At 37.6% G+C, this 26,356-nt stretch overlaps 5 protein-coding genes across 5 annotated transcripts; 2 read left to right on the top strand and 3 right to left on the bottom strand.

The window, feature by feature from the left end:
• Positions 1-89: 89 nt before the first annotated feature.
• LOC107191374 (protein pelota) lies at positions 90-2,293 on the bottom strand. The gene is made up of 10 exons (XM_015580403.1): positions 2,200-2,293; positions 1,820-1,887; positions 1,656-1,748; positions 1,430-1,580; positions 1,246-1,359; positions 1,025-1,165; positions 729-951; positions 451-643; positions 279-385; positions 90-190 (listed from the first exon to the last, which is right to left on the bottom strand). Exons 2-10 carry the CDS (start codon positions 1,858-1,860, stop codon positions 90-92), a joined length of 1,164 nt encoding a protein of 387 aa, XP_015435889.1. The 5' UTR covers positions 1,861-1,887; positions 2,200-2,293.
• Positions 2,294-2,884: 591 nt separating this feature from the next.
• Positions 2,885-13,536, top strand: LOC107191328 (ankyrin repeat domain-containing protein 29). The gene is made up of 8 exons (XM_015580336.1): positions 2,885-3,186; positions 4,938-5,048; positions 6,495-6,593; positions 10,593-10,691; positions 10,785-10,883; positions 12,330-12,527; positions 12,674-12,769; positions 12,892-13,536. The coding sequence occupies exons 1-8, from the start codon at positions 3,175-3,177 to the stop codon at positions 13,087-13,089; spliced, it is 912 nt and encodes a 303-aa protein (XP_015435822.1). The 5' UTR covers positions 2,885-3,174; the 3' UTR covers positions 13,090-13,536.
• Positions 13,537-16,082: 2,546 nt separating this feature from the next.
• On the bottom strand, positions 16,083-20,128 carry LOC107191304 (condensin-2 complex subunit D3-like). The gene is made up of 2 exons (XM_015580301.1): positions 16,584-20,128; positions 16,083-16,518 (listed from the first exon to the last, which is right to left on the bottom strand). Exons 1-2 carry the CDS (start codon positions 20,126-20,128, stop codon positions 16,083-16,085), a joined length of 3,981 nt encoding a protein of 1,326 aa, XP_015435787.1.
• Positions 20,129-20,879: 751 nt separating this feature from the next.
• LOC107191303 (syntaxin-1B-like) lies at positions 20,880-21,732 on the top strand. The gene is made up of 5 exons (XM_015580300.1): positions 20,880-21,075; positions 21,144-21,217; positions 21,276-21,413; positions 21,475-21,585; positions 21,661-21,732. The coding sequence occupies exons 1-5, from the start codon at positions 20,880-20,882 to the stop codon at positions 21,730-21,732; spliced, it is 591 nt and encodes a 196-aa protein (XP_015435786.1).
• A 127-nt stretch (positions 21,733-21,859) lies between these two features.
• LOC107191302 (lymphokine-activated killer T-cell-originated protein kinase) lies at positions 21,860-23,321 on the bottom strand. The gene is made up of 5 exons (XM_015580299.1): positions 23,088-23,321; positions 22,756-23,001; positions 22,393-22,686; positions 22,095-22,322; positions 21,860-22,017 (listed from the first exon to the last, which is right to left on the bottom strand). The coding sequence occupies exons 1-5, from the start codon at positions 23,209-23,211 to the stop codon at positions 21,860-21,862; spliced, it is 1,050 nt and encodes a 349-aa protein (XP_015435785.1). The 5' UTR covers positions 23,212-23,321.
• Between the last annotated feature and the right edge of the window lie 3,035 nt (positions 23,322-26,356).

Here is a 26,356-nt window from a genome sequence, read left to right as displayed (position 1 = left end):
ATAGTTCACTGGCAATTTTATTAATTTATTTTGATTGCGCACAGCACAAATATATACAAAGTTGCACATTAACATATCGTATTTATTTTTTATTCGTCATCTTCCGAATCATTTTCGCCATCACTTTCGTCTTCTAACTCTGGCATAGGAAAACGTAGTATTGCTGCTATCCCAGTTATAAGTTCTAGTTCTAAATACAATAAAATTAAGAACATTACACATATATAAGAAAAAACATACAACCTTAAATTGTTAATTATTAATTAAATATAACTTACGTTCGCCTGACACGTGTAAACTCGAAAATATTTTCACATCCCCACTGGAGTCTCTCACACTTTCAACTAATTCGACATATTCTTTCCTCAGAGCTACATCTTGACATCTAAATAGATTATAAAAGCAAGTAAATTAATTCAACTTAATCAAGAAGAAATGTTATTCGTTTACCTAAATAATTTGTCTGAAATTAGTAATGTTTCAACAGCTTGACCTTCAGCAGCTTTGGTTACGTGCTTCTTTCCATAAAACGCTCTAGAAGGATCAGTCTGTAGTATAGTATAAAATGTTTCCAAAACTTTCACTTCACCTGATGCCTTTGTATCCGAAATTCGGGAGACTACTGCTGGTTCAGCTAGGACTTCTATTAAACCAAATTTCAAGAATATAAAGTATTATTACATCAGTACATTCTGCTAGTTTGTTTAAAATCATTTCACATAATTCACCTTTTAATGAGTGTTTGAAACCTGAACTAGAATGAACAAGCAAGAATTTACCCTTGTTTTCTAGTATTAATTTATTGTCCGATTTTATAGCTTTTTCTAGCATGTAATCCATATATTGGTCCTTTACAAACCCAGGGCTAGCAAGAATAATGCATTTCACAATATCAAAATTTATGTGTCTCAAAATGCCTTGCATGATATTTTCGTAAAATCGAGCTAAACCCTAAAAATTTTCCGTTACACTCATGTTGCATATAAGTATGAAAAAAATGTATTTAAAAGTAAGGCAATGAAACCTTTTCATGCTGTGAAACATTTCCTTTCCTTTTTCTAGGTATAACTTGGTCTATTTTAGCACGTACTATTGTCATATTAGAAGTTATCAAGCAAATATGAGCTATGCCTTCTTGCATTACCACAGCTGCAACATCTGCATTCTAAAATGAATCATTTAATTTTCGTAATTAAATGTACATGAAACAGTGTTTTACTATTATTCCTAGCAGTACAATTTCACCTGTGTGGGATCACATGCAGTATCAACCCTTTCTAAAGAAATGGAATCCCATTTAGCTTTAGTGATTTTGAATTTTCGATTTTGCTCTACATCCAATGTGTGATAAGCGCCCATCTATAAAGAATCACATCTGTATACTGAACATGTTTTTGTTTACAGATTTTTACGATTAGAGACATATTACCTTAACATATTTATTCTCTTCTACATTTCTACCCTTCAGTCTTAAGACACAGGCCTGTGTATCAAAATCAATGCCTTCAACAGATATTGTAAGAGTAGTTCTGACTCTGAAGTTATTAGAACTACCTGTTGAAGATTCTGTTTGCACTTTTCTACAAGGAACAAAGAATAATATATTTTATTGGATTTTTCAATGTTGGTTGCATCATAATAAGCAAGAATCATACCTAATTGTGGAACAACTAACAAGGTCCCCTTCACTAATGAGATTATATGCATGCCACATGTCTTCTGTGTTTTCTGGGACAAGGGACACGCTCCTATTAATTTTTTTCATTTTTAATATCCATATTCCGTGATAAAAACAGTCTTTTACTACTAATTCACTCACCCTTCTCCATCTTTGTCAACAATTCTTGATACAAGCTTCATTTTTTGCAATTCACATACGTATTATATCTAAAAAGGGAAATATTAAATTTCGTATCAGTTTGAGTCTGATCAAGTTAGTGATCGTTGGAAAGCACATAAAATTTATTGTTATGTTCGTTTAGAAACGTTGTGGTCTGTCCCACGAAGCATGTTTCGTAGTAGTGTTAATATGTAAAAAAAAAATTAAAAACGAAAGGAAATGCAGAAAGCAATAAAAATTTATTTGAAAGTCTTTACAAATCATGTTACCTATTCGGTTAGAATCTGTGATACCATAAGTTAGGTTAAAATCGATTCCGGTTACCATTTAACAGTTTCTATTAAGAGTCGTGTAATTACCTCAGAAATAATTGCACGGATTAGTATTTAAAAAAATCATACATTCCATGTTTTACGCTTGATTGGAATGATGTAAAATAAATTGTGCCATATGTCAAACATGATACTTTTCCGTCGATCGGCAGTCCCATTCATGGTTCGATTACCGAATTCAACCGAATTATTCCGAAAGTAAGTTCGCAGATGGCGTGAAAATGAAATTCTCTACACGATCCTTTAAACAATTTAGCCATCTAGCAAAAAAGCCGATTATTAATCGGCTAGTAGCTTCGGCATATTGTGGTAGATGGCGTTCTAAGTCTTCTTCATGTAGGGGTGATCTTGTTCAATCTTGGTGACTAATTTTCAAAAGTCAGTCTATCGAGGAATGTGGTATAAAGCAAAGTACAAAACATGCGTAAATTACGATTGCACCTTGTTCCAATGCTATTAGACTATTCTTTGAATCTCCTTGAATCGATGTCATGTGTGAATCATTATTAATTGTTGGATTTCTAATTACATAACGGTTAATTTTTTTCGTATGCAAAGAATCAATGTGACGGATCTCATAGGTACGAAGATGGCGCGCCAGCGGCGCGTCACAGGTAAACGGAAGGTGGCACCCCCAAACGGTTATCGGGGAAAACGGTTCCTGTCTATACCACGGTCGCACAGTTTCTTCGGGCATTCGGTGACTCGAAGTCATCCGGTGGAATCATGGTGTTCTTGTTCGGTGCTTTCGCGTTTCGTAAACACGAGGGAACGTGTTAGTGTTAACGCGCGTTTCAAACTGCCTGTGAGATAGTGAAGTGTCGTTCAATGTCGGATCTTTCGGGAAAAACATGTTACGATCGGAAGTGACACATGGCGTGCAAGCGTAAGCATGCTTGACACACCACGATGCAATTGCAAGATTAATATTAAGTCTTCTATTCTCTGTCGTAAGAAGGGAACTCTAATCCTGTGAGACCACGTTGCACGTGCCCATCGAACATGTCTATGAAGGTAACTTCTTTCCTTTGATTAAAATGCGACTATACGCGATCGTGAACGATTTTCAACGTGACCGTGTTTTACATTAAATTTTCATACCGTGCGTGTAAATACATACGTATAATTGAAAATAGAGCTGACCGTTTTAATGCACCCGTAAGATAAGAGTTTAATTGTACTGATATTCAGTGCGGTAACTGTCCTTTCACGACTTAAATCCTAATAACAATTGAATGGAGGTTCTTTTTTTAATTTTGATACGAAAGCGAATTCTAGATTCGACCTTACCATTTTTGATATTTAGTCTGCACAATTTCGTGGGAGTATAATTTGAAAGAAATATCAGACTTCGTATTTGTGTATACATCGAATAATCAATGGGAAACTGTGTTAATTGTATCGGTTACGTGGCGTTTCGCACAAAAAATGCAGAACTAGGTGAGATCAGGATAACTTTACAGAGGACTGATGTCATTCGAGGTAATCAATTTTCAAGATCCTTGTACTCTTGATCTCACGATACTCGCTACATCGTCTTACGGATCGATGTTAATATATTGGGATTTGCAAACTTTCCATTAGAATGGAATCTTTCAAAAACAGGCGGGAAAGATAAAGTTTGAATTTAACATACCTTTATGTCAGTCAAATGTTCTCCACGTTATTTGCATTCTGTTGATCTCCAAATAAAGCCAATGCTGCGTTACACTGTGGTTTAGACAATTATGTGTACTGTAACTGCATGAAATCCGCAATCTATTTACCAGTTCCGTATCCTTATTTCTGAAATGTGATGGGCGTAGCAAAGAAAGCAAAAAAAAATGGGGGGTTAAGGTAATGCGGAGAAGGAAGGTAAATGAAGTGTCCTGCACCAGGAAATATTTTCTATATACTCCTAGGGATTAACAGGCAACCACAGATGGCCGTGATCGTACAATACAAATAATCAATCGAGACGCACGAGACTGTCTTTTTTTTGTTCAGTGCATCGATCGTACACAAAGCACGATGACCTACAAACATGCGTCGCTGAAACAAAAAGCGGGACATTGCACTCCGACGACCGACGTGCGATTTATATGTACATACAGCGAACAAAAAACATATTTACTTTGTCTTTAAAAACAAAAACACTATTTGCAGTTTTCTTTCCTATATATACACATATATCAAATTCAAGGTTTTGCAAATGGATTCAGACTTTTAATGTTCGGATTTCACGCGAATAATACGTCGATTACAGTTTCTTACGATTATCGGTTTACATTCTAATCACGATTTCACATGTGTGTACCACAATTACCCTGCCCGCGCCCAGTTTCAATTAGTGTTACGTCGACAACTAAGCCAGTCTCTACATTCCAAAGGTGGTCCGTGGTCTAAAGATATTTGAAAAAAACCATGCGTGTAAACCGGTGAAATTGTGAAACTAGGGCGCAATCCCGAGTTTCACGAGAACAATTTCAGTTATAGTCTCGGACGCGATACACGGTTCATCCACCTTCCTTGATGATGATTGCTTAATCGATATCCCGCTGACGGATGCCCGTAAACTTGGTAAAAGTGTATAGAACCAGGAATAGAAGAACGGACGTGTGCCGATTTACCGTTCTGTATATGTACTTCTTTCATGAATATAATCTTATGAAAGCTAGCCCACGAGGTCTTAATGAGGAGAATCGTATACAACTGGACAATCTCTAAGTCTCTTGTAACGTCCCGCGACTCGAACATTCCATTCATATTATACAATTTCTTTTCAGAAAGAATCACCATGGGACGTGGAATTGCATTTGGCGGCGGCACGCGGCGACGCAAAACGTCTCCAGATCCTTTTGGATTCCGGACGGGTCCACGTCGACTGCAAGGATAAGGTGAAATCTAGTCTTTGAATGATAGAATATACTTGGAAATCTTCAACGCCTTGTCTTCCTAAACACTTCATTAGATGTACTCTTTACCTTCCCTTAGATAATCCACTTGTAATTTATAGGTATTCCGTTATCTCACAGGAGTTTTGGTACTTTCCTTACATCTACACCTACCCATTAATCGAGAATTACATCCGGTATACCAGAGTCGGAAACTAATATTATGGCGTCTAATCTGGTGTCTGTTTGTTACTATAATGTGCACACACAATATACATAAATACATACCTGAGTGCGCAGGCGAATCCGTGGATCTTTGAATCATCAACACCGGAAAAGAAACTCTTTCTTCACCCACGTATCCCTACGGGAGTCCGTAGACCCCGGAGGGAATGATTTACGAGGCGCCGATCTCCCCGGGTCAGTCGAGACTCATTATGCAAACGGTCGCGGGACGCTGCAAAAAGAACGTGGTTCGTGGTAGCAGCTCGTGTAACATTGCTGCTTGTCGCGAAAGTGGTTCATTAGATCACCGTGTGGATACGCATTGCTGCTCCACATTACCCCGAGCGTGGACAGTAATTCGAAGGTGTAATTCGGATTTCGATCGAGCCAATACGCCCGGTTATTTTTAGACGTTAAAGACACTCCCCGTGCGTCTTCGGTAACTTGGAAACGATGACACGAATTAGTGACGGCATTAAACGGCCGCCCGTTGGTATGTCCTCCGCTGGGTTCGCCGGGGGGTAATCGCATCAATTGAGAAGGAGTTACCGACAACAAATGGCCCGTTATTACGGAGATCCGCGAAGGCAGCGATGACGTGATTCGACGAAATGTAAAAGGGAAAATGACAACAATGTGCGCATAATTGCTAGGAGAGGGGGAAGATCGAGCGAATTGCAAGACAGATTTACGACAGCTAATTGCTATGCTTAACGATGCCCGATGCGAAACTCGGCCCGTTTAAATCAATTAGAAAGCAATGCCGAGTTCTCATTACGAAGACCATATCGAGCGCGAGCATGCAGCGGTTCTGTTTCGCTGGGATCGAGATTTGGCGGAGGAACTAGATCCAAAGCTGTACGAAAACGAATCTGTATAACAGAGTTTAATATGTATATAGAAATTTCTCAAGGGTGGTAATCGAAGCATTTCTTGACACAACCAAAAAAATGAGCTTAAAATAGACTTTAAAAGGGTAGAAGTTATATTAGTTAAGTGGTATTCGAAATAGGAATTTTTTTATAGATCAGAGAGTCTGACTTTGTGTTAAGTTTCGCAGTAGGGTGCCTAGATCCTGAACGGGTACTACAATTTATTAGAGTGCTCCCCTATTTTTTGTATCTCCCATTTGTTACGCCCAAGTTCTCTAACTGAAATCGGCGATTCGATGTGTATCCACCAGTCAGGTTATTGACTTCTTCTTCTTCTTCTTCATTTTTCCAGGATGGGACGACACCTTTAATTCTGGCCGCGGCCGGAGGGCACATTGAGGCAGTCACCGAATTGCTACAACAAGGGGCGGATCCTAATGCCAGAAGGCTGGTAAGTCCTGACCACGCGCGTGTATACATACACGTAGGTATATTCGATCCATGAATGAATACTCCGAGAATGAATGGATCTTTCGCTTAGCACGCGCGCCCGGCGGCGTCCTCGCAACCCCGTTACCCACTCACCGGAAACGCTTTTTTTTCACACGACCATCAGATATCGGTGGGGATTTAATCGATCCCTTCTGGAATTTCACGAATCTCCAGCCTTTTCAATATTTCTTAAAATACTTCTGCCCCTGCATCCTTGGATATTATTTCTCAACCTTTAAGTAACTAGCAACATTCTCTACCTTTGCTGTTCAAATATGTTCTCCGAAGAATTTACTTGAAATCGAGCACAAAGAAGTATCCATTGTATGCTATAACTCAGATTTGTCGATTATCTCGGTACATCCAGTTTTCATAAATATTCATAACCAACGAGTAAATGACGTTTCGCAGCCGTGTACACACAAAGAACGTGTTGATAACATTCTATATTTGTCGTGACGATCACTATCGCCTTATATCGCGTGGAACGATAACGATGCCTTGGAAATCGTGGTTCGTTCGTACGATGGGGGTGAACGGGCCCGTGACTTTTTCGAAAATCGAAACGACAAGACTCCCTTTATCCGGTTACAAAGGAGACGCAGAAAAAAAAACGCTTTGGGAGCGGTATCAAGCACCAGGAAGCCGTCGAGTGGCCCTTTTTAAGTGGCTCTGTCGTCGATTTATCGCTGAGCCCGCGTCTTTTCTTGGTGCGTTCCGTGCCATCGAGAATCGCGGGTATTGTATGCAAATCCGTGTATATAACACGGTGTGGCGAGCAGACAATTTTTCTGGCGACATCCGGTCGAAACTTCCATTAAGAGTCGGGAAATTCGTTAATTGAGTCATCGGGGTCCCATCCGAAATGAGCGATCTACGAGTTCTGTCCTTTTAACTCTCTGTAAGTTGCTGAATGTTTTTCGGATAATATTTAAACTACCATTAAATACAAGGCAAATAGTATCGTAACGATTGTTTGTCTCAGAACGAAACAGAAGGAACGTCTCACAGGCGAAATTCCAAAAGATTCGATCACGCCTAGTCCTCTTTCTTTTTATATTTCCAACCACCGGTATACACAAACCAGTTGAAACCTATCAATGCTTACCGTGAAGGAGAAAAAAAAAAGAGGTTTCTTTCCGGTTTCCAAGATCGAATCGACGCGATGACGCCCGACAAGAACGCGAATTACGCAAACATACGTATGTACGTCGGGACCGCTAAACCCGTCGACCCATTACACAATCGTCGCGGCACGAGTTCGAGAATTATTTTTATTAGACGACTGGCTTTTGATGGCTGTGGTTGGCGGAACGCAAGTGGGGCGGCTCTTTCGCAGAGTTATCTTAATGAATTCTTAAGCACAGTCTCGATTATCGGGCTTGAGAGAGAGAGAGAGAGAGAGAGAGAGAGAGAGAGAGAGAGAGAGAGAGAAAGTCAAACGATGAAAAATTATCGAGATCAAAAATCTGCATGGAACAATTGCAATTAACGGCAAATCGCTATTTCTATTTCTGCCGGCAAGTGGTTACAGTGCGATTATTCGAATAGACTATAGAGTTTCTATCTCACGTCGAAAAATTAGTGCAATACGGTAGGAGCATTGGTCCTTGAAGCCTCTGAAATTCCACGGTATTATTCTCCCGATTTATTTTTAGAAATCTTTTTGCGGCCTGTTTCCGTCACTATCCGATGCATTATAAAACGTTCGATTACAAAGTCTTTCGAAATTAAACACAGTGACTCTGAACAGAGAGGAGACACTGCAGACAATTGATCAATTAGAAGAAAATTCACGATGACGATGCGTTCAAAGATCCGCTGAAGTCGCGACGAGGGTCTAATTACGAACAGATTCACGACGGTCGGTTAGCCATAGTGTTTCTCTAGAGTTTCTAAAAATCACCCGACCTGGATTGAATACATTTTGCCACGTATTGTATCTACAGACTGTTTTCATAATATATGGACATTATTTCAGAACTGACACTGGCATTCAATAATACCGAAGAAACTTGTAGCGAGAACTATTGGAATACATATTGGGGTATCACTTTTCGATTTACCTCTTTTGTGAAAATTAACACATCCTGTATGGTATCTGCTTCGACAAAATCAATCCCGGGAAAAATAATACGATGTGTGTCCTCTTTTAGACTTTCAACTGAGCACGCGAACGATGTAGGGGGGTTCACTGACCCGGACCCAGAGATTCCGCAAAATTTGGAACCAGTTCACGTGTACATAGATCAGTGTCTGTACGCCAACTCTTTTTAACACGTTGACTGCCATGGTGGTCCCGGATGACCGACGCCATTAATTACAACTTTTTGGACGACCCAATACTTATATTATTGTTAATACCAAAGAACCGAACCAGAGTATCGTATCGTGATACTGTCCCAAAAGTAAAACTGTGGCATTCAACGTGTTAATAGCCAATTGATCCTTGATGTAACCGACCACATGTTATGAGACAGCTTGTATCTACGCTGCGGCAACGTGTGTTCTGTATTTTCAAGGTCGTCGAAGCGGATCACGGTTAGGTTGCACCGAGGTTCGCGTGTTCCCGGCGCGTTTCAAAGGCGCGACGTCTGCCGTAATATGCAACCACCAGGCGTGCAACACACAACTCACGTGGATCCTTGTGTTTGCGAAATCCCCTTGGCGCGCGCGATTCATCTAAATGCGAATTCACCTGGTATATCTGTTCGAAAATCGTGGGCGAGTTCGTGACACACCGATCCCACCTGTGCCGCGCGACGGTTTGGCCTCGTTTTCCGGGGGGGAACGGACTTTCGACCGGTTAAATTGCACTTTTTGGTCCGTATAACCGGCCGGAACGCTGCGGTATCGAATTTCGGAAGCGGATTTCTATCCCGAGTCCCCTTTTGTTTCGTGACGGAGGTCGATCGTCGTTGCACGAAACACCGTCGTGTGTTATGTATCCCTTACACGGTGAAATAACAAATATTCGGTTCATCGGTAACGAGCCTTGGAAAACCAGCTACCAAACTTCACCGGTCGCGCGTTCCTAAGAGTTCCAAATAAACTAGCGGCCTTCGGGCACGCGAGACTGTTGTTCCCTATCGCATTAAAATACCGTGCGCGCTTGGAAAGCGGATTACAGCAGGAAGTAACGAGTTCATTATAAATCAACGATGCACATACACCGCCCGCCCGTTGCTGCATCAGCATCCTCTCCGCTAAACGATGAAAATTAATTGCTGCGCCATCGTACGACGCGTGCTCACCTATGGCAGAATACATACATATATGTTTAGTAAAATGTATAGTATCGAGTGTAACAATTCAGTAATCGATTATTTGTTGCCAAATCAACATGTGCTACCTCCGTGGAGAGGTGTTCTCCAACATCCTGCGTCATATTTTTTAGCGTGACAATGGCTTCAGACCTGAATTTTCTTTTAAGAGTAAACAAAATATTTGTTTACGCATTTTAACTCAGTAGACTGTTTAGATGCTATTTTGTTTAACAAAGATTGTTTTTAATTTTTAAAAAGGTTTTGTTATTCAATTCTGAATTCACTAGACCTACTAAAAACATTCAGAATATGAACAAATTCAAATTTATAAGAAAAATATGGATCTACGACACACTGTACCTAAGGCTTTTAACTTGAAGGGGTTAACACTGCATCCTCGTCTAATCACGAAAAATTATTTACTAGTACACCTGATATTACGTTATTTTGTTAATATGACGATTCTCAGGTTTTATCTAGAAACAATAAGCGACACGTTTTGTTATCTTTTATTCGTTGCACAAAACGTGTTATCTATAATCTATACTCTATACTCTATACAATAAATTCGCACGTCTTACTTCCATCACAAGCGAGCAATAAAACCGTCTCGAATATTATGCCCTTCCGTTGGATTTTTATGCGTTTCGGTAAAAAGCTTCAGCGCTTTTATTACCCGTTGTGTCTTGCAGACCGGCACCACGGCGCTGTTCTTTGCCGCCCAGGGTGGCTTTATGGACATCGCCGGTCTTTTGCTGGAACACGGCGCCACGGTGGACTCGTGCAGTATCGTAAGTTGTCCGAGTGAAACCGAAAAATTGTAAATATAGGAAATCATGAAATAGAAATTACTACATAATTTGTTTTTCTGCCCACGATTCCAGGACGGCGGTACCCCGCTTTTTGTCGCGTGCCAGTGCGGTCATCTGGACGTGGTCGAAGGACTGATCGAGAGAGGCGCGAATCCTAACGCTCATATGAAGGTACACCTACTCGCAAATTTTTTATTTATTCGCTCTGTTCTTGGTATTAATTGTCCGTTTACTAGGTGACAGGCAATTGGATCTACTAGAATTATTAGTTGGAGACCACGTGTGTGATCCAATTCTGAGAGAGGGCTCGGACGAATCAGGAGAGAGGGCGTAGAAAGTTGATCGTCTAACACTTACGCAATAGGGTAGAGCTTGAAAATAGTGAGAAGCGTTCTCGATCGAATAAATTCGTTTTATACGTGTGTTCGATAATAGAAGGAATTTCCGAAAAATCCCGAAGAACTATTCACGCGAGAAGAATTTCGTCCAAGATTTTAAATAGTCAGAAAAAAATGCCGTTGCTTTAAATGTCAGCCACGCCATCGACTCCCGAATAATTCGCGGCGCACAATCGGCATTTAAATGTCACATTCCCGCCGTGTTCCGCGTGCATGCGCGCGGGCCTCTCGAGCAGAGGATAGGCAATGAATTTCACATTTTATTGCACGTTACACCTTTCGAATTTGTTCCGCGTTATCGCAACTGTGCCGCGGGCCAATTTCTACCGTGGCGGTAATATCCGTCAATGACAGCGAGAGCGACACGGTGTGTCGATTAAAAAAAAACGCTTAAACGTGTTCTTCAATATCACATTCAAAGACTCTTATCGCCTGGTATATATCTAAGATAAAGTTTATAGTTTAGTTGACGTGAATTCTCTTCTGGTCATCGTTCAGAAATTCTCTCGATACTTTAAGGCCAATGATCCCCGGTGAAACCTTATCGATAGATAAGAAGGTTCGGTATCGTATACCAGTTGAGGAATCTCACCGAAAATCCCTATACTTGAACGGACAAAAGAGAGCTTTTGAAGTTCGAAGAGGCAGCTATTCAATAGTAAAGGAGAGAAAGTGTACTAATGCGTGTGTCGAGTATCCCCGAAAGGAATAACCCATCCAGAGCAATATAAACTGGACCCGGTTCGCCAGGAACATGCAGCACTTTCACTGACCATTCTTGCCTGAAAGCGTCAACCATTTGTCAGTCCGTGTCCCCGGTAAACCCTTCCTTTATTGGACGTATTTCCGTTCGACCGGGCAGAGAATCGGTAACATTGTTCGTTGGGTGTACGCGTTCCACGGAGTCCAGGTGTTCCCCGAACCGTGTCAAGCCAGGAGACATAATACCTATCCATTACAGAACCGCAGAAATTCTATAACGGTGATCAACCTGTTCATCTGGCCGTGGGTAAAAGTCACGTCGCGGTCACGGTAATTTTTCCCTCGGATTTTCCATCGACGCGATCGTGCGTATTGGTTCGTCGAGAAATCAATCTTTCTTGGAATTGAAAAAACATTATTTAAATATCTCTCATTTCGATTCACCCCGAGTGTTGCACGTAGTGACCCAGCACAGCGTATCTTCGGTTCTCAGATTCGTTTATTTTTGATCCGTCAGGACGGTGCAACCGCCCTCTTTATCGCGGCCCAAAACGGTCACGTGCGGATCCTGGAAGTCCTTCTGGAGCACGGAGCGAAGACGGACGCGGCGCGTACGGACGGTGCCACGCCTTTATGGATAGGAGCGCAAATGGGACACGATCACGTAGTGAGAAGGCTTTTGAAAGCTGGTGCGAAGGTCGATGCCACTAGACACGTAAGTCTTCGGAGCGATCAGGGGACAGGCAGGAATCTTGATTCCGTTATCGAGAGCTGATCGGATGGAGAACGGTCGCGATTCGAGTATCGCAGCGAGCCGCCGTTCCGCCGGTGTGTATATGTTAACTGCAGCTTCGTTTATAGGATGGAGCAACCCCACTTTTCAAGGCGGCTCACAAAGGGCACACCGCGGTCGTTGGGGAACTACTCAAATACCGTCCGTCGCTCGGTATTCTTCCTGTAAGTTTTGAGGATAGGATCAAAATGATCGCTTATATTTAGGCGTACCAGTGAGTTGCTTCTTTTCCATCCGTAAAATCGTCAACAGTTTCACTGATGCAACAGCCTAATGTATGTTTTAGAACGGTGAAAGCGCGCTACACGCGGCAGCTTTAACAGGACAAATGACTGTAGCAAGGCAACTCGTAGGAGCAGGAGCGGATCCTCTGCTTGTTAACCAGGAGGGTGTCACACCTCTTCAGTTGGCTATTAGGCACTCGCAGACACAGGTCGCTAATTATCTGAAGGATAAAATTAGAGCACGAACGGGAACGTCTTAGCAATATTATAGATATTTAATGCATAGGAGTAACAGAGGAAAATATACATATAGACCAGTGAGAGAGTGAGAGAATCAGTATTTCTAAAGAAAATGTAATATATTATTATACATACACATGTTACATGTTGAATGTGTACTATATTCGATACTTTATAAATAGAATGAACACGTGCAATCTTATTGTATTCCGTAGCATTACAAGATTAAAGTATACCGGGATGTTGATTTTTCTAATACGCTGTACAGAATTGTTGGTAGGGCACTCCATTGTTGTCTTAACGCGTAGCTGATATCGTAGGACCATAGTGATCTCATTCATCGGTCTGATCAACGACGTAAACGTCGTTTCTTCAACGTTATTTATGATTTAAAATATTTACACTGACTTAATAATGACGTCACACAATAACCTATCATACTACTTCTGTTATAATATTCATATCATACCAGCTAACGGTCATACCTATCAGTTACTTATCTAATGTATATACAATCAAAAATATACAAAGTACCATCCTATAGTGTAAAATATATTATAAACGCATTCTCTTGTTGTATATATTCTAACATCAACTTTGGAAACATTAACTCGTTCGATGTACCGTTGTTACGCATCGGAATTGTTTTTACAGTAGTACTATACATATACATATATTTTGTTAGAAATGGAACTGCAATTACATAAAAGTCTTCAACATAGTCGGATATAATATATCCGGTACCATTGAAAATTTTATCGTTTTCGTTCTAATTGAGAATTGTATAAGACTGACTGATTTGCCTTGGAATATACAAAATTGACGAATTTTCTAGTTTGATATCTATTTCTTCCTGTTGATTTATATAATATATTATTGTTAACGCACACATGGAACGTAAAGAAACGTCAACGTGAATATTTAGTTTTTAAACTATAGTCTAAGATAGTTAAACGTTTCAGTTGAACGTACGAATTAATGAGATATTTTACAGCTGATTGTTTGGTGTCAATTTACAATGTAATAAATACATTTATTGTTTTCCCAAAATATTAATGACCTCTTCTAGAAGACATGTATTAACTTACTAGTTGGGGATGTTTTACATTTCAGTAAATATACTCTAATTATGCACAGCATGAAATACGTGGTAACGTATAATTATATGTATATTATACATAAATATCGAACACTTTTTCCTTTGTGTGATATCACAGAAAATCTTTGTCAAAAAAAATTTGGTCAAATATTGGTTGAACTTTAAGTTTCGGCTGCACGTCTTGGTACAAACTTATAATAAAAAAAAAATGTTACATCTGAACATGTTTTACAAACAGCATTGCGATATTAAATAATTATTACTTTTCTTTACATACAAACGCAAAAACAATTTTAAAATTTCTAAAAACCTTTAAATTCAAACTAAAACTTCAATATTCTTCACAGATTGTTAACTTTATATTCTCTCGCGGAAAAGTAATATCCATATTCTGAACTAATTTGCACATTCATGCACCGTGCATACTAATGTTCTCACAAAAAAGAAACACTCGTATCAACATGTCGGAACGTTTGAAAATCATCTATGAAAATAGAACTCGTCGTATAAATAAGAAAATAAAAAAAAGTATTAGCGTCGGTAACGGAAAGAAAGGCCGAGAGAACAAGTCAAAGGTGTAGAATTCATGTTAAACTCGTCCTTGTATCCCAGCTGCTAAGTGCCTATTTCCTATTTCCATTTCAGATGCAAAGCATCGTCTAGTTAAAGTAATGCAGTTTAGCTGAGAAGTGTGTCAAACGATACTACTGTTCTACGATTGAACGGTATCCAATTAGAAGTTTACAATGTCAACGTCGCGATGAATTTTATCAATTATCACTTCTGCACCGATAAGATAGATAACACAGAACACATACTTCGTGTGCCGGATTCAGAGAATTATCAGTGACACGCTGATTCCCAAGGAATAGCGATCATGGTCCGTGATCGAATGCCAGATTTACGCGCCGTTAGTATACCATCGTTCCGGAAACTCTAGAGTGACAGTTACCACTTACACTGCAACATTAACATAAATAAAATTACATATTTTACACATCATTGAACGTAACTCGTCGAGACACACCATTCACCAGTTTAAAGGCACTCACTCAACTTTGCATTTCGCAATGTTTGTTTTAATTATTACTATACACATGCACGGATTAAAAGGCTTAAACTTTATGAAACATAACGGACGAATTTAAAAGAAAAAATATCATTTAAGAAATAAACGGCAATTTTTATAAAAACATTTTTATAAAGAAGATTGATATAGAATTGTACCTTGCCTGGAGCCTAGCGAGTTAATAATACAAGCGATGAAATTTACTACAAAAAAAAAAAAAGAAATATAACGAATTTTCTTCTGAAAACTAACTCAACTTTTTGGGTTCCGAACACAGTTCCAAATGTTTTATTTTTCAGTGACGAAACGAATGTACTACGTAACATTCCTTTTTCACTTTCTTTCAGTTTCAAACTAACAGCACCGCATTTGGTAGAGGATTTATACAAGATGTACACATCCAAATATCCCAGAATAAGAAACTGAAGAAAGTATTGGACGAAGTATGTATTCATATAGATACACGCGTATAATTAAGTCACCGTTAAAATATCACAGACTCTTACATTGGCAGTAGACATATAAATCATATTTATTCAGGTCGAAGAAGTTCGCGGTTTAATTCAGCTTATTAGCGACAACACAGCTATTGTAAAGGATCTGCATAATAACATACTTTCGTACACGAATAAAGGTGAGAAAAACATACTAAACGTTGTGCCTATTTGCTAGCTAATTGTTCGCATATTTCAGATATACAAAAAGAACTGGAAGGACGTACGTATGTTATCTCGCAAACGTCGTTTCGTATACAACGAAAATTAAGAGGTAGGTAATCTTTTGGTTACCTATAAATTTCAGCATAAATAAAAGTAGAGAAATACAAGTAATTTGTTTTATCTATCCTAATCAGACTCACTGTCAGACGGAATTTGAGAAATATTCCTTTCTATCATTCTACGTTGCATATCCAGTTTCCTAGCCTTTGAAACATGATCAATCGAATCATTAAATTCAAACTCAAAGCATCTGGATGTTTTTGGTGTACTCGTACTAGGACCAGGCACCGAAGGTGAAAACGGTCGCAAAATCGGCGTTGATGTTATAGGGTGCCAATCTTCAGTATTAGTTGCTGAAAGCAAAGGATTGAGACTGGGTGATGTACTCGTCGAATTTGATAGTTGAGCAATCGAAACACGTTCCAGCAGAACTGTAGGATATATGTCAGAAGTTCTTATATCCGACATAATAGTAGTTCTAGTCCGGATATTTGTTTCGGATGGTGAACGGTTTCCTTCTTCACTGGAATTCTCGTCATCGCAATTAATTTCTCCCATTTGTCTGGAATAAAGTATAATTAGTAAGCGATTAATAATGTACATATTATTAGATAATTATATATATACTTCTTGAATTGCTCCACTTCCTTCTCTAAGTTTGGGTATTCACTTAATATGTTAGATAATTGATCTTTGTTATATTCAAAATAAGTTTTAACCAAAAGTCTCTTGACATCGTTCTCCAATGGAGACTTTAAAACTGATAATTTTTTCTTCAGCTTTACTAATACAGGCAACAGAACTTCTAAGCCATGCTTTTTCATGCCTTCAGTAATAATAGTTATTGCACTAGCAACAGGTGTGATGGGTTGAGCCACAGATTCCTCAGACTCCTGTTGATCATCATCACCTTGTTTGTTAAGAGATGATGGTCTCAAACGTTCATTACTAATAACATACAATGCATCCTTTAAAACATATGCTCCTTCCTCTTTCTTAACATCGATTGAATCAACGCAGGTTCCACCGAGTATTTGACTAGTGATTTTTACAAGTAACTTAATCTTTCCTGGAGGATCTAAATGATCCAGCATGAAGTCGTATATAGTTCTTCGCTTATCTTCATTTCTTTTTCCAGGAAGTGTCAACGCATTTCTTTCTTTTTCACGCATTCTTTGATCATAGATTCTGTGCCGAGACTGATAATTATTATAATGGTATATACTTTGTAAAAACTGTTGTGATATTAAAGTTTTGTTCTTTGCCAGAAGTCTTTCTTCTATGAGAAAGATTGTCAATTCGCGTATCATATTGTCCGAGTCGGACAACATGGTCAGTATGTGAAAGAAAAACGGTCCCTTGATTTTTATGTAGTCCTCAAGAAGCAGCTGAATAAATATTACCATGATAGACTCTCTGACTTGTGGACTTGAGTCTTTCATACTAACACACATATCTGATAAGTAAGGTTCAACCAATGCAGTGAATCTGATACAAATATCAGCTAAAGCTTTTGCCGTATTAATTTTTACAGCAATTTGAAAAACTGAACTTAAATTTGTTTCCTGTCTCATTAATTTACCAAGTATTGGAACTACTTCTTTCGCAATCTCGCGATCCCTCATCGCTTGTTGACCAAGAATGACCACTGCTGACGCGTGTAGCTCCTGTATTTCTTTTATCGATTCTGGTAGTGCTTCCCATTCTAATAGTATTCCTTGCAGAATTCGTAATGTCAACGGTGAAATTTTACAACTACATAAAAGCGTAGCGTATCCTAAAGTAAACATAGCTTTTAAATAGTTGGGTGATGCTTCTATAGCTTGGTTCTCATTCTTAAAAATTTTTGTGATTTCTGCCTCAGACAGTTTTATTAAATCCAGTGCATGGGACTCCAGTAAAATGCTACTTTCATCGGGGTTTAAAAGATGTACTATATTGTGTATAATGTCCATGCAAGTACTGATCAAACCAAAATTGATTTTAAATTCTTGTAAACATTTATACAAGTAAACATGAAGGCATTCTAAGACTTCATTATCCAAGGCCTTCCAAGAATACTTTAAAACTTGCAGAACTAAACTAGTATGGAAATTGTTTTCTGCAAAAATTTCCTTATAATTTGAGATGTATTTGCTCATATTTGGAAGCTGGGTATTTTCAGCCAATGCTGTTAGGAAAATCCAAGCTCCTATGTTATTGCTTGTCCCGATGTGAGACTGTATAATCTTTACTATGGCATTAGTAATAGTACCATTCTTTACCCATAAATTACAAGCTTTTGATAAATGCCGTCGCATTTTCAAGTTAGTTAATGTATTTAAAATTTTCCAAGGTAAATTACTAGCTGCGTCGTTAGTGCTCTTAGAAAAAACTATTATCTTATTTAGTAATAACTCGCCTAAATAATCCAGCACCTTTTCTTGTACTTTAATTTCAATATCGAATATTTGTGGCATAACAGTTTGTACCCATTCATCCAAAAGTTGAGAATTATCTGGGAACTCTTGTAGAAGCTGCGACAAAACCTGTACGGCGTATCGACGTACAGTTAGAGTTGGATCTCTACACCGGCGACTAATTACTGGTATCACTTCATTCATCATTGTTGGAAACATTAGGACCAAGTTTTTAAAAATTTGCAATGCGCTTCTTCTTATCATTGCTCTTTCGTCCTCTATTCGTTCCGTCAGCATAGATAATAAAATATTTGAGCCTGGCAACAGGTCAGTGTTTTCGAAAAAAGCTTCTTTTAAATCTTCAGATGTGAGAAACTTTTTATCTAGTTCAGATCCTTCGAACATCGTTTTAAATATTACTTTATCCATCTCATTGTTAAATTCTGTGAACTCTGCAATTATAGCCATAGCTTTTCCTCTCACCATACTTGAACAATCCATGCATCTGCTTAGTACAACAGCAAGTAATACTCTTTTGGTTTTAACTTTCAGGCTATCGATTATATTGCAATCCATTAAAAATGATTCAATCAATATTTTTCCAATTATTTCTTGAGCAAATACCCTATAGGATATCTTGTTGTGATGTGACAATAGTATTACATTTCTAAAGGCTTCCAGTATGATATTCTGATTACATATTCCAAAAAGCTTTGTTAATACACCAGCTTGCTTTTGACGTGCTTCAAGCCTATCTGGACAATTCAACATCAAATGTTGTATTAATGTAATAATAGCAACTTTAGCATCTTTTTCATGTTTATGTAACAAAACCTTCAAAAAATGTATAGTACATTCACGTATACTTGTGATAAGTTTTATTTGTGTGTCTATGGGACTACACAACAGACGAGGTAATATATACTTTGCTATGACTGTTATAGTAACTTTAACAGACCCATGTTTGCTATCACATAGTTCTTCTAAAGCTGCATAAGAGTTTTTTATTAATGATACTTCTAAAGTACCTTTTTGCCTCCCAGAACAATGAGACTCCATGCAATCAGTTTCTACTCTTGTAAGTTCTAATAATCCATCAACAGTAACATCTAATGATTGCAAATGATCCTTGAACCAGAATGATCTTATCATTGTAATTAGGCTACATACAATGATATTTAAATTTTTTATCAAAGTTTCTTTTTCATTAGGGGAAAGAATCTTATTGTCATTCACTGACTCTTCTGTAATATGGAAATCGTCAAGATTCACTGTTTTATTACGTTTCTTGCTGACAGGCTGTAATTGCTCAGAATATATTTTAAATGTTTCAATAGCACGTTGATATAAGTTCGGATGAAATACACTAAAAGCACTACTACCAGGAATAGCCAGAAGTATGAAATATAAATTAGTTGCATGAAGACAAGATTGTCTGGAGTCCTCATCAGCTTCTTTACCTTGACCGTTTCTTATTATGTAACCCAATACAGCTAATAAAGCACGCACCTTTATATCCATAATGATCAACGTATTCCAAGAGGTCTCTGAACACTGTTCAGAATCATACCGCTCTTTATCTTCAGTTAGCCAAGTCTTTATAACAATGTAGGACTCATGTAAAAGCAGTCTCATATCTTCACTTTCTAAGAACATGAGGTACTCATCAGGTGGTTCATTGTAAATCATAAATTCTGTATCCCAAACGGATTGAATCCAGTCTTCGCTGAGATCACTGAATTTAAAATCGTCAAATACTTTCAAAGACTCCATGGTAACAACTGTGCTCGGTTTAAATCATTTTAAAACGAAACTACAATTATTATCACATTCCTTCAAACATATCTTGCGAATGTAAACATAACCTTAACTTATCATTCGATAAAGGGAAACTTATGGCCTCAGGTTATCATTTTTTGAATACGTATCGATAATGATTTTATAACCCCGTTATGATGTGCATGAACAGAAAACTTTGCCAATTGTTTACAGCGGAACATCTCGCTCGAAATACGAAAAGTCCTACAAAGGACTCTGACGTCCATTCGAAAGCGGGAAACCGACTGACCAATTAGATTCATCGCGGTATGCACATATAACTTTGCAACATGTGGTGCATTCTTGCAGTGTTGTACTTTTACATGTATGCAAATAAAGAATGCATGAATCATTCAATTTACTTACACAATGTTGCAAACAATTAATATTCTGATTAATTACTGCGATTTCTTAAACAAATACACAAGTATATAGAATACATTATATGTGAAACACGAGTTAAGTCGGCTGTATTTTACGCGGGCAAAATCTTGATCATTCTCTATGAAGTGTCTGATCTATCTTGATCTGTCTCAATCTGTCTGATCACGTGGAATCATGAAAATTGAATTGTCCAACTTTTAGACGGGAACTTAATTGTGTACTATATTCAATTATATAATACGTATTATGTTGAAATTACATGTAACAAATAAGTTGAATTTACATGTAAAAATAAAATATATTCGTATGTGTCTGTATAGATATGGGAAAAGACATTGCTCCTATCGATGATTTAACTCTTTCGAGCGCCAGAGATGGACCCGCACATTTACGAATTAAGGTGTTGCAGTATGTAACAATGTTAAAACTCTTCTCAGAAATCATGGAAGAATACAACATGTCTATGTCAAGATATCATGACAAATGTCGTTTACTTTTACAGCAGCAAAAAATGCTAAGTATGTTTCCGAAAGTTACAAATTATTTTCATTTTAATACATTCATATTGTCTTGTTCAATTGTTTAGTCAGGAGGCACATAACAAGCGAGGAATTGGATAAGCTACTTGACTCTCAAGAAAATAGTTTGTTTGTTGACAATGTAAGTGTAGTTATTTATTTACAGAATAAAAATAAATACAAATCTTATTTATTGGTAGATTTTAGAGGATAGCAGGATTACAAGACAGCAATTGTCAGATATACAAAGTAGGCATAATGACATATTGAAATTAGAAAAATCTATTACAGAAATTAGAGATATGTTTACTGAAATGGCATTCCTTATTGAAAAACAGGTAAGCGCAATGAATGAAGTTTTAATGTACGTAAGTTTGAAGTTTGGCTTTTATTTAACAGGGAGAACAATTAAATAGTGTTGAATATTTTGCTGGGAGAACTATAGATAATGTGGACAGTGGTCGTACAAATCTCAAAAAAGCAGAGAAAAAGAGTCGTAGATACAGAAAGGTATTGATATTACAAATAAACGAATGCGTATTTTGAAAATAACTATATTGTTAAAAATAAACTATTTCTTTTCAGAGAAATATTAAGCTTGCTATCATTATCAGTGTAATAATTATTGTTTTCTTACTGATAATTATCTGTTTATAAATAGTATATAAAAATAACATATAAACAATGCAATATTATTATAAGAATAAAGATATTTATAATCTACTACTAACTTGTTTGAATACTGTCAATGTGTATGATTCATAACAATTATAAAACTTTTTTATCACATTTTGTCTTTGTATATGTAGTTTTCAAAATACTTAACAAGACCAATTGCAGTAGGTCTAACTTTATAATCCATGGTAGTGCAAGCAAAAAATAGCTCAAGTATTCTGTCATATTCTTTACCCAGATTAATGGCAGGTAATTCTGGACGTGTACCTGTGGTTATTAATTAATGTACATAGTCTTCTATAACATCTTCAAATATATGCATATATTATTATGCAATTACTTACCATATTTAGAATTTATCATTTCATTAAGGAAAATAACACTGTCATCCATATTTTTTATATGTTCAGCAACTTCTGTATGATTTTCCATATGTATTTCTGTCACTGAATCATCAAAACAAGAGTAATCATTTTCCAAAGTTTCTAAATGAGGTGTTGACAAAGCTATCATTTCCCAAACGACTAAACCACATGCCCAGATGTCTGCCTTATTTGTGACTGGACCATCCTCTGAAAAATAAAATTTATGTTTCATACAGATTATAATTATTTAAATATTCATATGCAATATACAACCAACCATGTATTATTTCAGGGGCACTCCAACACTCTGTTCCTATATACATAAAATCTCCCTTTGAAGCATCCAACTCTAGAGATTCTGTGAGTGGTACAGATACCCCGAAGTCACAAAGTTTAACTCTATTGTAGTCCTCAGAAACCAATACATTATAACTTTTCATATCACCATGCAAAATATGAGCAGTATGGTGTAAATATTCTAATCCTTTTACTATTTCATATGTTATTTTTAGAATGTCTTTAGCTGGAAATGGATCCTCAGCTGCGTCAAGCTTTTGCTCTATCTTATCACCTAAATGCATATAATTTATTGAGTTTTCTTTTTTAAATTTGAAATATATGTATTAGACATATTTTATACCTAAAGAAGCATCTAATTTTTCCATCGCCAAACATGGATCGACACCATCACCACGGGAAACTTCTGTGAATGCTCGAAAACCGATAATGTTTGGATGATTTAGCTTCCGAAGTAACTCTGCTTCAAATCGAATGCGTTCATTGTACGTTTTACCTTCTTCAACTCTGCGATTTCTTTTCTTTATCGCCCATGGTGATCGACTGAAACCAACTTTTGGAGATCGTTCCAAACAGAACACCGAAACACCTGACAACATATTTAAATGATAAAAAAATGTTTACAAGATATGTTTACAAATGGAAATATTTATATATGTATGTATATTTATTTACCACATCCATAACCTATCTGTTCTAAGAATGGTGAAGCTGGTATTTTTATAGGTGTTTGCAGTTCTGGATTGTCTTGTACTCTGCTCTTGTACCTTTTCGTAGTCGGTGTCTTAAATTCAGCCATTTTAAATGTATAAATTAGTAATCAAATTCGATTTTAACGTATCACCCGTACCATCTAAATTTTCGTACGTTAAATTTCAAATTGTTTCAAATTTCTTCCATACAAGAGACTACAAGACGCTCAAGGAGTACCAACTTAACGTACAGTTCGGAGCTGCTACCTGCTAGTGAATGGTTGCACTGCAAAACGCTACGTCAGTACAACGTGATTACTGGTGATTACTCTGTCATCGCTCTATCTTACTTAATCTCGTGTGTCCGTTCGTTCTCTTTGTCACGAATGAATTTGATTGAAACGCTTCTAGGCAGCTCCCAAGTATACACACATACTATTTACAACAAAAATCAGATAGCAGTAAATTAAATTTTATCAATGAACAATAATTCTTTTCATGATGTAATCTTTTTTCGACATTAACTTAAAGCGTATCTCTCTTGTTCTTATTTTTCTTAAAAAGAAATCATTATTTTTTTACTTATAGCACATTTTTACTTATAACAACATTAAATAATAAAAGCCTTAAACAAATAATTGACCGTTTATCTATTATAATCAATTTTATAATGAACACGTTACAGAACCATGTTCTTAAGTTAAAGTAAGTTTACTTTCTCTTAAAAACGCGTAATTTGCCGTTGCTCAATTTAGCCATAAAGATTGAATATAATTATAATAATATTCATCTATTTTTAAGGATTTTAATAACACGTACAGATTTTTCTGTCGACTTGTTTAGATGTTTTTTTTTTCGTCTAGCTGGCAAAAGTTAATGGTGTATAGTATTTAAAGGTGGTGAAGGTTAAAGGGGGAATAAATTTTTGCATTATCTTCAGGTAGCTACTAATAAGAGGATAAAAGCTAGTCCATTTTTAGTATTCATTCAATATATTAAAAAAAGAACTCCGTACTTCAGTTTCACTACATCTAATTACCATTAATGACTGGGCATGATAATGAAATCAATCTAATTTTCATTATTTAATTATACATCTTTATTGTTTTTCTTTTCTTCTACAACTTTTCGATTTTCTTTATCGATGGATTCAGTGACATTTTCTTCGATCAATAATTTCTCACGTTTATCCGAACCATTACTTTCATTTTCTGTTTCCTCCATAATTAAAGAAGTATCACTCGTCGAGTTAATTTTAATCACATTAGAATCATTTCTGTTGATTAGAATGGACACCTGTTTCCGTCTCGTTTCGTTCGATTTATTAAATAAACTTCTGGCTCGCTCTCTCGAATTCAAAAATTTATTCGAATCATGCTCTTCGTTACGAAGATTTCTTATAGGCAAGATTCTTGGCGGTCTCTTGAACCGTTTCACCGAAGCAGCGTGGTCAGCTTTCGTTTGCTTCAAGGTTTCCAGATTTGAGGATGAAGATCTCGAAGCGTTACCTTCCCCGAACTCTTCATTAGGCACCGAAGCGTGGCTTCGAACGACGCGTTTCACATCCTCGACATCTTCCGGGTACGATAAATTTATAATCGACGTATCATTACGCTGTGCCGCGTCAAGTTTGCTCACTGAGCTTGCATTTTCGTTGGTCGCTCGAGTGGATACTCTATCGAGCGTAAGAGTTGTCTCTAATGACGTTTTCTGCTTCGAGAGATCGCTGATTTTTTCAGACAAGCTTTTGGCTGTCGAGAGAAACCTCAGGTACCTGTTAAAGTAACCTTTATTCACGACAACTGGAGGAACAGCGGAATCTATCCTCCTTAGAGAATTTTCAGTGCGTTTCATCGAGTCCTCGATTAAAAGTAAATCCGGTTGCTTTGGAGATGTTCTGCGACTCTCAAAGTTTTTCGCTTCTTCGATCCAGTCTTGGATATTTGACTTCTCTTCGCTGTCTTGGCGGAGCACTGAAACATCTGATGTTAACAACTGATCGTTTTTCTTTTTCTTATGATCCTTCTGTCTTATAGTTCGAGAGGATGGAAAATTAGGATGCAACTTCGTCTTCGGGTGTTGCAATGGCGCCTGATTTACATCAATCAAGGTTGTATCACTTTCAATATTTTCAGTTACGCTCATAGGATCGTCAGGAGGGTCCGTATAAGTAACATTATTATTTTCAGTAGTGTACATATCTATACTGTTGAAATCCCCAGTGGTCTCCTCGTTCATAGGAACATCCCAAGTAGATTCTTCTAAGGACGGTAGATCGGTCTGTAATTCAGACGCCACATACTCTTCGACGATTCCTTCAGTGTCCATCGGAACATTTAATTCAGTCGTACCTGCCACCGTGTCCGTTCTGTATGTGTCCAAGAATGTTTTCGTCGGATCTTCCGGAGATCCGTCAGCGCGTGCCGATTCAATCGATTTCGGAACTGTTGAGCAACATCTAATTAAATTCTCACTTTCACACGGCAGTATCATCACTTCGTTACTGTTGAAAAACAGTAGAGAATTGTCCGCGCACTCGTTGGAAGGTAGGCAAGGGCAAGAATTATCCGACCCGAGGGTCCTCGATGCAACCATGCAGAAGCTGACAAATTGTACGGTCCTAAAGAAAAGTAAACAATTAAGTCAAGACTGATACGTTCCTGGACAATTCATTGTCTCGAAGATTCGAAGCTTTTTCTATTACCAAAAGATACATCCTATCGCGTGTGGCTTCATGGTGACCAGTTTACTCATTAAAACCAGTCGACGTGAATTGATTTAAAATTAAGAGGCAACCAGAGGAGGAGCGGTTTCACTTTGAATTTATACTGGCCGACCCCACTTAAAGCTTCTATATTTGGCAATCTACAGCCCATCTATTAACCAGACGTCCTTTTCACGAAATAGCACGGAGAAAGTGAAGGTTTACAGCCAATTTACAGTTTTTCTTCGACGGGCCCATCTTATCGCGACACGGTGATCTTTCAAACATTCTTTGTTGACCGTTTCAATTATAACCAATCGTCCCGTGTGCGTCGCGTATGGCTCGATACATACTACAGTTGGGATCATGCAAAAAGCAATTAGTTTATCGTGGGACACGTTTTTATTGTATCGTTAACCGAGTTAGCCGGACGAAGGGCGCCGGAATATAATTATAATGTATAAGTAAATATACTTTTCGCGTCTGTGTATAAGTGAATACACTTGTGGGGGGCATGCGCGGTATCGGCTTTTTACGGGAAACTCTGT

This window comes from Dufourea novaeangliae, unplaced genomic scaffold, assembly GCF_001272555.1.
Source record: "Dufourea novaeangliae isolate 0120121106 unplaced genomic scaffold, ASM127255v1 scaffold246, whole genome shotgun sequence".
In the NCBI taxonomy this organism is placed as follows: domain Eukaryota; kingdom Metazoa; phylum Arthropoda; class Insecta; order Hymenoptera; family Halictidae; genus Dufourea; species Dufourea novaeangliae.
The sequence above is the reverse complement of the archived record's forward strand: the minus strand, read 5'-3'. Positions and strand labels throughout refer to the sequence as shown.

Coding starts and splice junctions, on each gene's coding strand:
- LOC107191374 (XM_015580403.1), bottom strand. CDS start 1,860: ATGAAGCTTGTATCAAGAATTGTTGACAAAGATGGAGAAGG. Junction 1,749..1,819: donor GTTGACAAAGATGGAGAAGG/GTGAGTGAATTA, acceptor AAAAATTAATAG/GAGCGTGTCCCTTGTCCCAG. Junction 1,166..1,245: donor CTGCATGTGATCCCACACAG/GTGAAATTGTAC, acceptor GATTCATTTTAG/AATGCAGATGTTGCAGCTGT.
- LOC107191328 (XM_015580336.1), top strand. Junction 6,594..10,592: donor ATCCTAATGCCAGAAGGCTG/GTAAGTCCTGAC, acceptor TGTGTCTTGCAG/ACCGGCACCACGGCGCTGTT. Junction 10,884..12,329: donor ATCCTAACGCTCATATGAAG/GTACACCTACTC, acceptor TTGATCCGTCAG/GACGGTGCAACCGCCCTCTT.
- LOC107191304 (XM_015580301.1), bottom strand. CDS start 20,128: ATGGAGTCTTTGAAAGTATTTGACGATTTTAAATTCAGTGATCTCAGC. Junction 16,519..16,583: donor GAAGTGGAGCAATTCAAGAA/GTATATATATAA, acceptor ACTTTATTCCAG/ACAAATGGGAGAAATTAATT.
- LOC107191303 (XM_015580300.1), top strand. CDS start 20,880: ATGGGAAAAGACATTGCTCCTATCGATGATTTAACTCTTTCGAGCGCC. Junction 21,076..21,143: donor ACAGCAGCAAAAAATGCTAA/GTATGTTTCCGA, acceptor TCAATTGTTTAG/TCAGGAGGCACATAACAAGC. Junction 21,218..21,275: donor ATAGTTTGTTTGTTGACAAT/GTAAGTGTAGTT, acceptor ATTTATTGGTAG/ATTTTAGAGGATAGCAGGAT.
- LOC107191302 (XM_015580299.1), bottom strand. CDS start 23,211: ATGGCTGAATTTAAGACACCGACTACGAAAAGGTACAAGAGCAGAGTA. Junction 22,687..22,755: donor AAAATTAGATGCTTCTTTAG/GTATAAAATATG, acceptor ATATGCATTTAG/GTGATAAGATAGAGCAAAAG. Junction 22,323..22,392: donor TGCCCCTGAAATAATACATG/GTTGGTTGTATA, acceptor TTTATTTTTCAG/AGGATGGTCCAGTCACAAAT.